At 37.3% G+C, this 14,530-nt stretch overlaps 1 protein-coding gene across 2 annotated transcripts in view; it reads right to left on the bottom strand.

Annotated features, from left to right (window-relative positions):
- LOC129775715 (uncharacterized) overlaps positions 1-14,530 on the bottom strand; it is a 269,934-nt gene that overhangs the window by 17,930 nt on the left and 237,474 nt on the right. For both annotated transcript variants that reach the window (XM_055780752.1, XM_055780753.1), the window contains exons 5-6: positions 4,129-4,443; positions 3,813-3,923 (exon numbers count right to left, since the gene is read on the bottom strand). In XM_055780752.1, coding sequence (XP_055636727.1) covers positions 3,813-3,923; positions 4,129-4,194 — 177 coding nt within the window. In that variant the 5' untranslated portion in view covers positions 4,195-4,443. The remainder of the gene's footprint in view (positions 1-3,812; positions 3,924-4,128; positions 4,444-14,530) is intronic.

Below are 14,530 nucleotides of genomic sequence, written 5' to 3'. Positions count from 1 at the left end.
GAGTTTGCTATAGAATCCGATAGATGAGATTCTGACCTATCCTCCACATTGTCAAATACAGCTGGGAATGTATTTGCAGCTAAGTTATGACCAAAAGAGAGAGTCGATGTAGAGAAATAGATCAATTCACTTACACCCCTTTCATTCTAAGCCCCTCATATGTAATTTGTTCGTCTGATTCTATGTTGAATAAACTTAAAATATGGGACTATGGTAAATATATATAATATATATATATAACCGTACTAAATGTCATAAAAATTAGAAAAAATCAACAAGTGTTCCCCTGCTGATATGCTTTCCTCATTTGTTGAGTAAAGATTTATTCCGAGGCATGGATGATGAGTTCAATGAAAGTTTGAATATTGATTTCTCTGCAATTGACTCTGCAGTGGTTTTTCGGAAAAAAATATAAACGATCAAAAAGTCAGGCGAAACACTAGCATTTTCGCTTATGCGAGGATTTACACCATGCTTATTAATTCTTTTACATATCCGGTCTTCGCTCGAAGCAAGGAATACATAGAACTATGGATATAAAATTAAATTATAATGCTTTGATTGAAAATGATGTTTTTGTTTTCCCAAAAATCGACATTGACTTTTCGGACAACCCAATATGAGCTATCCTGATTTATCCTGATTTTTGTTTTCATTCTCCCTGATTTTAATGGAATTATAGTTGGCAACCCTGGGTTTTATGCGGTCCTTATCTACCGCACAAAAAATTTATTTTCAAAATGTGTACCGAACACGGTTTTTTAAAGCTACTGGTGAAGTTTAGCACGATTTTTTTATGCAGTCGCTATCCTCCGCACAAAAAAGGTTTGCCTGTACTCTAACGCCGAAAAATGGCAACTGTGTAATGTGCTAATTATTTATATGACAAAAATGTGACATATACACGATTAAAATTCGGCTCTGTCACAGCTAAAATGCTAATGAGCATAAAAAAACAAAAGGGTTACAAAAGCAAAACATGAGAACTGAAAAAAATGCAAAATTACAGAAGATTGTCTAAACCCATACAAAACACCTGATTTCGACACTTTATCAAAATCGATGCAAAAAAATATCTCGTTATTGAAAGGTTTTACAGGACATTCTAGGAATCAAATGAAAGCTGGTTGATAAGATTAATCAGATTTGATATTGACTTGGTTAGTAAAATGCTGCGTTAGTCAACAAAGCTTCAAGGCCACAAATTAAAAAAAATCAAAAATATTTCCGTAGTTTAGGCATTCAAGAATATACCCTAGAAAGGACTATTCGAAAATACCATTATATATCGTCTTATAGCTTCAATTAACAATTAACTTCAAACGTTTTTTTTTCTCAAAACTATTTTTTCCAAACTGGTGTACACGATACCTCAAGTTCTACTGAACCGAGTAATTTCGAATTCATATGAATACAATCTGCATGTATCTGTCCATCGCATGAATCAATAAAAAATATATTTTTTAAACTTCACTTCATCGGGAATGTGACAAAAAGCGTTTTAAACAGCTTTTTTTCTTCAAACGGCCACCATTTTGTCAAAAAACACATTTTTCACTTGTCCGAGGTTCATGCGTTAGCGGCCTCTTCACTGATTTAGAAACTGTTCAATATTTTTGTTTCGAAATATGACAATCTTGTGCATTGTTCTCGCGAGAAAAAGAATGAATCTTGAATCAACCTTTTTCAGCCGCATCTATAAATTCACGCAAACCATGGGGCCACCCAACACGTGAATTTAGGAGCGTGTTTTGACTCATTGTTGATTATGATGATATTTTTAATAAAAGAGGCATCACACTTTCTCAGTTCATTCGCCTCTAGCCTCTAGAAAAATGAAAATTAAGCCAAATGGTCTCAAGAAAGACTATTTGGAAAGCCTCGATGCCTCCGTCGTCTGGTCGCTAACTGAATGACTGATGAATCGTGAATGAGTCCTTTTTTCTGATCATTCAACTGTCATTAATTCGAGAATTTTTTCCGGGTCAGGAGTGACGTGCATTTCAAACCGAATGCGAAGAAAATAGTTTTCAGCAGTGCGAGCATTGTTATACGATGCAAAATTAAAGATGAAATTTTTTTCCGTATCGGTTTTTCCCCCACCACCATCATTGCACAACCGATTCGATTTAGATGTTCCTGTTCGGCGAAAGATGCTACATAGGGATACTGAAAAACTACATGGACTTTCAATAAGTTCAGTGTTTCTGTGTCGCTCTAGACAACGAGCAATCAACAGTACATGTTGATGCTGAGAATTAATTTGTCAATCTGCTCAAATTGGCTTTTTATTGCTCTGTGAATCATTCGCGCCTCAATACAAGTATTCATTCATTGGCCCTTGTTAGTGCCATCAAATATGTGTACTAAGTGTTCTCAAATTTCTATAATGTTTTTTCTAGCCGGCAATAATTTCATAGTCCTACGTCCCCAAGTCGGTTATGTATTTTATCGAATTCGCTAGACGGTTATCAAAAAATGCAAGCGATTGCTTATCTAAAAGTGAAGCATGCCTAAACATATCTCTACATTAGCATCAACCATTGACCAATTATCGTTAAGCAATTCTCACTTATTTGAATTAAACGTTTAAATAAACAAGCTGTCCCTGTATAATCCAGGTGATTTCAGATTACCTTCATGCAGCTTCGGATTTACCGAAATGTTGTCCTACCTACGAAAGCGGAGTAAATTGTGGCAAGCGGGGACATTTACTTTGTCTGTATTGAACACATCCCCAATTGCCTCACTCCGGAAACATCAATTCTGTCACCAACGCCGGTAGGGGCGCGGTAGCACGGGACCGGGGGACACATAGGTAGAAAAGGGAAATAAATCAAAAGGCACGTTGGATAAACATGACCGCCCTCAGAGGGCGGGTTTGAAATCAAATCAAACCATGTTTGACAGGGCTGTGTATGAATGTGTGTCGCTCGGGGAAAATAGAATTACGTGCGTCATGCGGCTAGCGGGGCAACGCGGATTTTCTAGCTGGAATTGACAGTTTCAATTGGAGCGGAATTAGCACTGATTGATTCCGAACAATGTGACGGTTACAAATGGGGTTGAATTTAGCTGTTTGTGTGATGCTCAGATCCAATAATAGATCCTGTCGAATACGAGATTCAGCGCGAAGGGAAACAACCAGGAAGCATGCATTGTCACAAATGTCACTGTAGAAATTTAATGAACTTCTTAGATATGCTGGTGGCGATGTATTGAGTACCCCAATTAAAAATGAATCAATGTTCATGAACAGTTGATCAGGCAGCATATTTAAGTGTCGTTATTTTTGTCTCTGTTTCAAACATTATTTAAAAAAAGGAAAACTGATTAGCCCCGTCAGTTTTGTTGAAATAAAAAAAAATCAATTATAATTGATTGATGGGCATTTTTTATCGGTTCAACTGGAAAGATATAAATGATCTCAGGTGGCCGTAACAATCTGTGCGATTTCTTGTTCAATTAATCAATATTGTAACGAAAAAATATCGTTCGGTAGTCCCAGGATTTTTTTCTCTTGTCTGTGGGAAAAAGTACTACTACTGCTAACAAGGACATTCTCAGAACACTGTCAAGCCTAAGGGCCTTCGTTTCAATCAGGTATCGTCGTCCAACGTATTACGACAAATATTGTACCATAATTGACTACCTACGTCAGCATATTATTACAACCTTCTCGGTACTTGTTCCATTGAATACACGCACTTTATCTATCCATCATAACCACAACCAACATCGTGTAAAACCGCCTCACATGAATATACGAGGACAAAACAAAATTGTGTACACAAATGGGTAAAAATCCTCACCTGCAACGTGTAGGCTTTCTTCCATGACATTATCTGCTCAGACTGATTCCGACAGCGGGTTCTCAACTCACTGATAATGAGATGCGCATTTTCCATGTCCTTGGGTTCTTCCTGTAGCGTGTAAACGGAGGGAAAAACATGGCATGAGAATCTTCAGTGTGATTATAAACTCACGTTTATTCGCGAAAATGAAAGCTGCGAGCCGCCCCCCCCCCCCCTCCGTTGGAGGGAACCCGATGTGTGATTTGATGCTTTCCCGCGAATCAGCTTCGCCTGCTTGAACCATTAGCGGAGGTTTTATTTTTCAAAGACCTACCTCCTCATTATCGCAGTCACTGTGCTGCTCATTTGCTTCACCGTTCTTCACCGTGTTCGTTGGCATCGCGAATAGATTATTTGCTGGCGCTCCTCCTAGAGAGCTGCCCGTTTGTTCGTTCGTTCTTCCTGTTGGTGATTTTTTCCCTACAATTCCTCACGAAATCGCTTTAATTCTGGCGCGGTGCCTCTGCTGCTGTTTCCCCCGTTCAGTCTTTGCTCTGCCGTTTAAAGCTAGTGACCTAATTCCACTGAGGCTGGTCTCCTCTTCGTGCCATCGGTTTGATCAAGATTCAGCATCACTTCAAAAAGTAAACTGCAACGTAAAAGAAAAACGAGAATCATCAATTAGAGTGTGTCAGAGAAATAATTCAATGATGTAATGCTGGGGGAAAACAAATATTCGGAGCTAAATGTAGACAAATTACCGGGTGACAATGTAAATGGAAAACATATATGAGTGAAAACATATTACTTCTGCTGGAATTACATCAGACTTTCTTTTTCTCATGTGTGTAACCTGATGAATTTTTTATTTCCATCTGCTCACACCTTCGGGTGGTAGGGTTTAACACCACAGCTGAAAATCTACTAATTTTCACGGACCCACTTCCGACCGGCAGGATCCGGATGTTTTTGGGTTGTCTAAAAATGAGTAAATAGTGATAGTCACTATTTTTTTTTTTTTTGGTGAAAATTCATCATTTGCGGCATGTGATTTGCCGTTTTTCCATTTTTACGCTTCAAGAACAGCGGAAAAGAAAAAAAAAGAGTTTAGAATCATAAGAGTCATAAATGTACAGTTATTCAAAAAAAAATTGAGAGAACCCGTGGAATCATATTTCATAATATAACTAGTTATCACTTTGGATCCCAGAAATGTAGTTTACATTTTGAATAATGAATAATATTGATTGAACTCAATAAATTTACTACTACCGAAACGATTTATGTGCTACCATTTTTCCTGGAAAAATAATTTGAAGAAATAATCTACGATTATAAAATTAAGTTCAACGTTCGAAGAAAGGGCTAGGCTGGGTAAGAAAGTAAAAAGTGCCCCCAAAGTAAATCAACAGTTCTATGGAAAATATTGCAGGGGAAAAGCGGTTAAAATGAACACCCTAAGGAATATGCCCATTAGAGTGCCAATGGATGTATAGGAAAAAAGTGACCCACGAATTTTCAAAGCGAACTTGATTAAAAATGTTGATTCCCACGAAAAACTACCCTATGCAAAATATCAGCTCAATCGGACCTCATTTACTAGTGTCGCACAGCGGTCAAAGTTTTAGTTGTTTGAAAACCGAAAAATCTCTCAAGGGGGAGTAAAGGAAATCGGGGTTTTATCATTTTTTTCATGCAATTCTAAGGCATTTGGAATCAATATTTTATTTTTGAAAACCCCGATTTCCTTTACTCCCTCCTTGGAGGATTTTTCGATTATCAGAAAACTTTATTTCTGACATCTGCAACAATAGTAAATGAAGTACGAATGAGCTAATATTTTGCAGAGAGTATTTTATCGTGCATATCAACATTTCGCAGGGAGACCCGTATGAAAAATCGATATGACGATTTTCATTGGCATCCTAAACCATACGTTTTGCATCGTATTCCGAAAAAATGACAAAGTCCCAGAGCGTCGATTTTTGACAAAAAAAAATTTTCGAGATGACAGTAGATCTCGACGTTTCATGCAATTTGAAGACATTTGGCACCAAAAGTATTTTTTCGAGAACCCCGATTTCCTTTACTCCCCCTTGGGTGATTTTTCGGCTTTCAAAAAAACTCAAACTTAAACCGCTGTGCGACACTAGTAAATGAAGTCCGATTGAGCTGATATTTTGCATAGGGTAATTTTTTCATGGGTATCAACATTTTTAATCAAGTTCGCTTTGAAAATTCGAGATAGCCATTTTCATTGGCATTCTAATGCCCATTCACTGCATCCACATACCGCTACAAATTCCGTTCATCGAAGAATATTACAGCTTTACTAATTGTTGCTCAAGATTTCAAACGGTTTTTATTATAAAAAATAAAAATTGTACATTTTTCATTAAAAGAAAAAAAAGATTTAAAATCGAACATTTTTTTATCGTGCAGTTAAAATGATCACATGGTGGTGGTAAAATGAACAATTATACAGGGTTTTCCATTTCGGGCTTCCGGAAGTATACAGCCCTGCGCTGACAACCGTTTGACATAGCTGTCAACCAAAGCGTCATATCGTTAGTTGAATGTCTGCCATTTTACAATATGGATCGTTTTAGCATCGCACAACGTGTTAATTTTGTTAAATTATACTATAAAAATGATGAAAACCGGCAAATGTTTTTCGAGCATTACGGACGGATTTTGGTCGTCATGGACGGCCACAGAGCACACAATCGCTAATGTAGTGCGTAAATTCGAACAAACTGAATCCGTAGCGGATATTGTGAAACCTGTGCATCATCGTAATGTGCGTTCGGCCGAAAACATTGCTGCTGTTGCTGCCAGTGTGGAGGATGACCCGAATGTTTCGATTCCACGGCGTGCTCAGCAATTGGGCTTGTCAAACACATCGTTGTGGCGAATTTTGCATTTGGACTTGCACTTGTATATGGGGCTCATCCACACGTGATTGTTGCATCCGCCAAAAGTCACTGTTTGGTGCGCATTATGGTCTGGTGGAGTCATCGGGCCGTATTTCTTTGAAAATGAGGACGGCGAGACAGTGACAGTGAGCGCTATGGCCGCATGTTAACCGATTTTTTTTTGCCACGAATTGAAGATATGGATACGGATGACATGTGGTTTCAGCAGGACGGCGCCACGTGCCACACAACACGACCGAACATGGCCATATTGCGAACGAAATTTGAGGGACGCATAATTTCGCGTTTTGGTGATGCCAATTGGCCGTCCAGATCATGCGATTTGAACCCGCTAGACTTTTTTTTGTGGGGTTATGAGAAAGACCGTGTCTATGCAAACTCTTGAACATTTGAAAGACAACATTCGGGAAGTTATGACCGAGATACCGCCTCATATGTGCCGAAAAGTCATCGAAAATTACCTGTTCCAAATCAAGGTGTGCGAGGAAGCCCTAGGTGGACATTTGAATGATGTTGTATTTCACACATAATAGCATAAATCAAACTTTAATTTGAAATAAAAGTTTCATCGAAATTCGAATACTAAGTGTGTTTTATTTCAATTTACTTTCGGAATTTAAAGTTGGAAACCCCTGTACATCTCATGCTTAATGGGATAGATTTATGCGTTGTTCCTTATGTAAATTTTTTTAAATCATTATTGAAATAGTAGGTACATGTATGAATGAAGCTGAGCTTATTCACCTAGAGTAGTAATTAGAATTTTCTCATACATACGAAAACGTAGTAAGAAACACATAACGCTTCACATATTGAGGTTTGGTTTTGGTTGAGGTAGCATATTTTTCATGGTCGAAGTCACAAAAGGAACCTCTTGAAAAGCAACATGTGATGAGGTAGATCAGTTTTGGAAAACATGACATTGTTAGTCGTTATCCATAGGTGGCTTATTTTGCCCCAAACAACAAAGTAATTTTGAATGCGAATTAATCACTGAAACCAAACAAAATATCTGTTTACCTCTCATTGAATATGCGAACAGTTGTCCAAACTGATAATTTGTCGAAGATATCAGGTCCAATAATTTAAATTTCACGGGAAATTCATTAAATACGAATCGCGCAAAATTACATCCGAATGGCTACCGTGAGAGAATGTTCTGTTTTATTTACTATTTTTTTACATTTGACAGTTTCATGCATAACAGGGTGTCTTAAATAGCTTCAAATGTTCTAAGAACAGATTAATGAAGAAGTATCAATTGGTTTATAGTTAAATTATCGGAGTTTGAACACTGGTTCATTTTACCAACCCTTTGCATTTCCTATATAGGGTACCAAATAAGATATTTTGATTATTTTATTGAAACCCAATGTGGTTCATCATGATGAAAAACGTACTTTTAGAATTTTTGCATACCATTCTCAATAGCTTCGAGATAAAAATTTAAAAAAAAAAATACTGAAAGTGCATCTTGCTATGGTGTATTGAGAAATAATATCAAAATATTTTTTCATGAAAAACTGTAGTACTAAAGAAATCTTGAAATAATGAAAAAATTAGGGATTTGAAGGATTGAAAGATTTAGTACTTTTCTTATTCATATTTAAATATATTCCCACGCTTTTTCTAAATATGCGTTATTTTTTTCCAGAATTTTAGCAATGTTGTGTGGTTCAAAAAAGAGACACAGGTTTGATCTATATTTGACTATATTCGTGTGTGTTTCTTGATATTTGTAAATTTTCGGAAAAAATCACAAATAGCAAAAAACACATACAAAAATATTTAATTATAATTAAACCAGTACTAGATCTGATCATTCTAAAAAAATCAAAATTTGGAAATACTTTTGTTTGTACCGCGCAACACTACTAAAATTCTGAAAAAATAACATATATTTAACATATTTATAATTTATAAAATGTGCTCCTATTTGAATATGAATCAGAGTAGTGCTGAACTTCAAAATCTTCAAACAAAATTTAATTATTTCAGGATATTTTTCAGTTCTACCATTTTTGATGAAAAACAATCTAATAATATTTTTAAAGATGAACCAGCCTTTGGCTGAAAATCTCTTTAATAAAGAAAGAAAAAAAAATCTAATAATATTCCTCGATACAACATTCGCTTCCTTTCAACGAATGATTTCGATTATTCGAATAATAGATGTGGAAAATGATTATTTATCGAATGATTACTAAACAATTAATAATCGAAGCGAATGAATAATTCGCGAGGGTTAATCTATTCAAAAATCAAATCTCATTTTACGTCTGCGAAAAGTGGATTTTGCACTTATGTCATTTTTAATTCGTTTGCGTCGCGAAAAGAAAACAAGACATAGTTCTCACATGAAGCACAGAATAACTAATTACTGATTTTTATATTTCCAATGCTTTTCATATTATATGTTGTTTTGGACCTGAACAAATAAACAAGATATCCCGAGCAATAAAAATTGCAAAAAAAAGGAATTTCATTTTAAGTTGGAACCAACATTTTGAAAACAACAACACTTTTTTTTATCTTCGATGAAGGCACACAACAGCCTTCCAATAAGCGGAAACACTAAGCATGATGATACCGTTTAAGCTCGTAGCATAGTTCCGATATGAATTCAATCAATTCAATCAAATAAATTTTAGGTATGTGTTGTTAATAGCCAAACAATAAATCAGGAGTGATTTGTGAATCAATCAGCAAAGCAGTCAGGTGGAAACAATCTATATTCTCCGACACGGATATCATGGTCAAAACCGTACAGAGGTTTTGTATCATAGCGTTATCATATCGGCAAGCCGACCAGACTTGACCAGTGAGATTGGTTCGATGCTCTGCCTAGATGGTGACCCTAGAATTAGGGAGCAGGAAAAAAACACCCAATGCATGCCATATAGCATCCACAATTGGAAATAACAATTGGTAATGTCGGAAATCAGTAACTTACGGAATGCTAAGATTGAGATCATCATCTGAAAATATAAAGAATTAAATTTTAAAACAATATCATTCCTACGTGAAGCTTTCGCACGCGCTTCTAGATACATACTCATTTTTTACGAATATGTTCTGTATGCTTAAGCTCGAGAACTGTTCGATATTATCGAAGTCTACTTATGCTTTGGAGCGAAATACGGTTAAACATCGAAACGTTTATAGAATCTATTTGCAGTTTTCATGCAATTCAACTAAATCGTTTCTTGAGAAGTTTTTTTTTTGAAAGCATAGCAGATAATTACTTAAACTGAAATTTGCTATCCGGTTCTAACTTAGGCAACGTCTCGTTCCTGCGGTTGATTCATGGAGGCTCTCGGCCTTACTGAACCACTGCACAATTGTTGGTAGAATAGCACTTTTACGTTGTACGATGTAATAAATTTCAAAAAAAAAAAAATCAAAATTGAAGACATTTACTAGATACATTCTTTTATTTTGAATATTCAAATCGGCAAAAATACCTCTTCTTGTGAATACACAATCTGGTGATAAATCGTATAAGCGTAAGTATCACTACTCTCAGTGCCGTCAAACACAATGATTATGGTGAAGAGTACCACGAATAACTTCCGAATCGGTTATCCTAGTCTTGCAATAAAAAACCCGTTACGTGAGTCGGCCAATATTATGGAAAAATAATAATAATTTAGCTCTATTATCTCGCGACTTGTGATGTCTGGTAATCGTTCGATTAATCGATCGATGACTGCAAAATCATGGATATTTTTCGAAAAATTACTATACAACTATATAGTGGAAATGGACGAATAATTTGTGTCGATTAATCAGTTTGAAATTCTGAGTAAAACCCGTATTGTCATTGCCGTTTGTTTCTCGGTCAATTATTTTGGGTACATGAAATATACCATTGAATGAAGGACCAAGTGAAATATCTTGTCAAAGAAGACCTCATTTTTGGATCTTCATTGCGCTATCCGCGATTTTCGTCTTTTGCGGTGACCTTACCAGACTATTCCGCGGATAATCGGAGCTATACTGTATAAAATCTTATTTAATTATAATTTTCGTTTAAGATTTTTTCACCACTTGCGAAAAATGTAGGAAATGTCAATCATTTTCATTCGAAACTTTATTTTAAGAGTGTGTTTCCAATGGAACACAAAGCTCAATGTTGTCAATGCGGATTTCAATTGGACTGAAAACGTATATAATGAATTCGCGGCAGAATATTTGGGAGATAAATTCTTTTGAATTTTCTTATTTCCATTCAAAGTAATTTTTTTTTGTTTTTTTAAACTACACGATATTTTTAAAATACTACAGACCACAATACGAGTGGACACTAGAATAATTCAATGTAAAATTGTACTTTTTAGTGTTCATGCACTTTAGTCATATTACAAACAGCCGGAAAATATTCTCTTAAAATGAACGATTCATTTAGAAAATCATCAGCCACTTTCCGAAACAAAAATTTCGCAATGCGATCGAGATCGACGTTCACATTTTGCAATCCGCGACTATAATTCGAAACTCAGACCCAATCGACATATGCAAAAGTGGCAACATTGCCTTGATACAAAAGAAACGTCAGAATAATTCATCCGTATCCGTGAAGTTCTCTCTATCAAATGAGCAAGGCGGACGGCGTTTTCAAATTTTATAAAACTTGAATGATGAAGATTACTTGAAATTTCAATTTGAATACTCAGAAACTGTTGGCCTGACTGTTACATAACTATTTGTTTATAAATTTCCTACCATCTCCGCTCAAACTTATCAGACACCGTTTCAGTATAAGTTTATTTTACTGCTGGAAGAAAATGTGTTACTTTATCTAATGAAACACATGAGATTATTGAGAAACCAGAGCAGTGGGTCCAAAGCCCCAGAAAAGGAGGATGGTTGTAATAGCTGTTATCCATGGTTATTATGGAAAGGAAGTAATGGATAAACCTCTAAACCAAGGTGTGAAGCGACCCGTGCCGAGGGATGAATGGTAGGGGGGGTTTTTAAACCTTGCCGTTAACGGAGCCTGTGGAGCACCAGGGCTCCCTCCACAGTATCGTCTGCCCTTGCTGCATTAAGCCGGTCACTGATGCAGTGGACCTGCGAGACTCGTGGGACTTCTATGAATAATCCACATCCAAATGAACAAAACGAACGGTCGAAAATAACGCAGAACACTAAGGTTCTGCAAATAAATCTCCATCACGCTAAAGCAGCATCTAGCGTGCTGGCTAGGAGGTTTATTGAAGACGCTATGGATTTAGCTTTAATTCAAGAGCCTTGGGTCCACAAAGGAAGAATACTTGGTATTCATACTGGTTCATGCAAGTTATTCTACGACGACAAGCATGACTCCCCAAGAACTGCTGTTCTAGTAAAAGCAAATATTAAATGCTTTCCTATAACAGAGTTCATTCAAAGGGACATCGTCGCGATCAGAGTTGAGATACCAACCGCCAAGGGAAGATCCGACATAATAATTGCGTCGGCTTATTTCCCTGGTGACGTACCTGAGGCACCTCCCCAAGAGGTTGCGGCGTTCGTAAATTATTGCAGAGAAATCAAAAAAGACTTCATCATCGGCTGTGATGCCAATGCTCATCACACTTTGTGGGGTAGTACTGACATAAACAGTCGAGGTGACTGTCTTTTAGAATTTCTCTCTTCAAACAACATTGACATTGCCAATATAGGCAATGAACCAACGTTTATAAACGCTATCAGACAAGAAGTCCTGGACCTAACACTGTGCAGTCCGGTAATTTCTTCAAAAATACACAACTGGCACGTTTCGGAAGAGGCGTCTTTGTCTGATCACAGACACATTATCTTCGAATGGGATGGTGGCTTGACAGTACAGAGAGAATATCGTGATCCAAGAAAAACCAACTGGGAACGATATTCACGATATTCACTCAGAAACTCTTAACACAAAAATAAGGTCGATTCAACAGCTCGAATCAACTTCAAAAGAATTAAATGATACGATAGTTTCTGTCTACAACAGTAATTGTCCACTTAAGAGAGTATCTTCGACAAGAAACGTTCCATGGTGGAACAAAAGGCTCGAGCGGCTACGTAAAACAGCGCGGAAGCTGTTCAACAGAGCTAAAATTAATTCGGATTGGTCTCAATATAGGAGCGCCCTAACCGAATATAATAGAGAACTAAGACGATCTAAACGAAAATCTTGGGTAAATAACTGCGAAAGCATTGAAAGTACCCCAATCGTTGCAAGACTAAGTAAGACTCTTGCAAAAGACCACTCGAACGGGCTAAGTTCCCTCAAAAAGGACGACGGTTCGTTCACAAAATCTCCCTCAGAAGTATTAGACTTACTGATGAAAACTCACTTCCCGGGATCTACATCGGTTCATTCTGATACCAGTCCTAACTACAACCGCGACATGAAATGCTCTCGAAGGAATTCTCAAAGTGCAAAGGATGTCGCAAAGATAGTTGCTGGAATGGTTTTCACGAGGGCCAGAGTAGAAAGCGCGGTGAGATCCTTTCAACCGTACAAATCCGCAGGTGCAGATGGAATTTTTCCAGCCCTGATTCAAAAAGGAGAATCTAAGCTGATTCCATCTCTAATCGAGATTTTTAAGGCAAGTCTGATAATAGAGCACATTCCTTCCACATGGAGACTCGTTAAAGTGGTCTTCATTCCAAAAGGCTGGGAAACGTGATAAATCTCTCCCAAAATCATTCAGACCAATTAGTTTATCATCAATACTGCTGAAAACTATGGAAAAAGTATTATATGAATACATAAAGTCTGTATTCATGTCCAAATGCCCTTTATCTAAATACCAGTTTGCCTATCAATCAGGCAAATCCACAGTCACAGCGTTACACACGCTTGTGACTAAAATTGAAAAATCTCTTTCGTCAAAAGAAACTGCATTATGTGCGTTTCTTGATATCGAAGGGGCTTTCGACAATGCTTCCTATGTATCAATGGCACAGGCTATGAGAAGAAGACATTTCGATGACTGCATAGTCGAATGGATCAAAGGCATGCTCACAAATAGACAAATCACCTCGGAGCTGGGTGGGTCATCGACATCTGTGATTGCAACGAAAGGTTGCCCACAAGGAGGGGTTCTATCACCTCTACTTTGGTCACTGGTGGTTGACGACCTTCTGATTAGTTTGGAGGCGAATGGTTTCGAAACCGTGGGTTTTGCTGATGATTTAGTCATAATGGTACGTGGCAAATTCGACGATGTGATATCGAGTAGGATGCAGATGGCCTTAAACCTTACACAATCATGGTGTATCAAAGAAGGTCTGAGCATAAATCCCTCAAAAACAACAATTGTTCCTTTCACCAAAAAGAAGAAACTGCATCTGCAGACTCTAAATCTTGGAGGAGAGGAAATAAAATTCAGCGTTTCAGTGAAATATCTAGGCGTAATCCTAGATGCTAAACTAAACTGGAACGCACACTTAGATGCAATTATCAGTAAGGCCAACATTGCCCTATGGGCATGTTCTAAAATGATAGGTAGAACATGGGGCCTGAAACCAAAAATGGTTATGTGGGTCTATACAGCAATTGTGCGGCCTAGGATAACCTATGCCTCATTAGTATGGTGGCCAAAGACTAAGGAGACTGTAGCTACAAAAAAGCTAAACAAACTCCAACGACTGGCATGCGTTGCTGTAACAGGAGCAATGCGAAGCACACCCTCAAAGGCATTGGAGGCTATCCATCACTTGTTACCTTTGGGTCAACATGTTCAGCTGGAGGCTAATAGAAGCGCTCTAAAGCTAAAAAGATATAAAAAAATATTAGACGGGGACAAAACTGGTCATTTGAGC

Source organism: Toxorhynchites rutilus, chromosome 3 (assembly GCF_029784135.1).
Source record: "Toxorhynchites rutilus septentrionalis strain SRP chromosome 3, ASM2978413v1, whole genome shotgun sequence".
Taxonomy (NCBI): Eukaryota; Metazoa; Arthropoda; class Insecta; order Diptera; family Culicidae; genus Toxorhynchites; species Toxorhynchites rutilus.
This window is presented reverse-complemented; position numbering and strand designations above follow the sequence as displayed.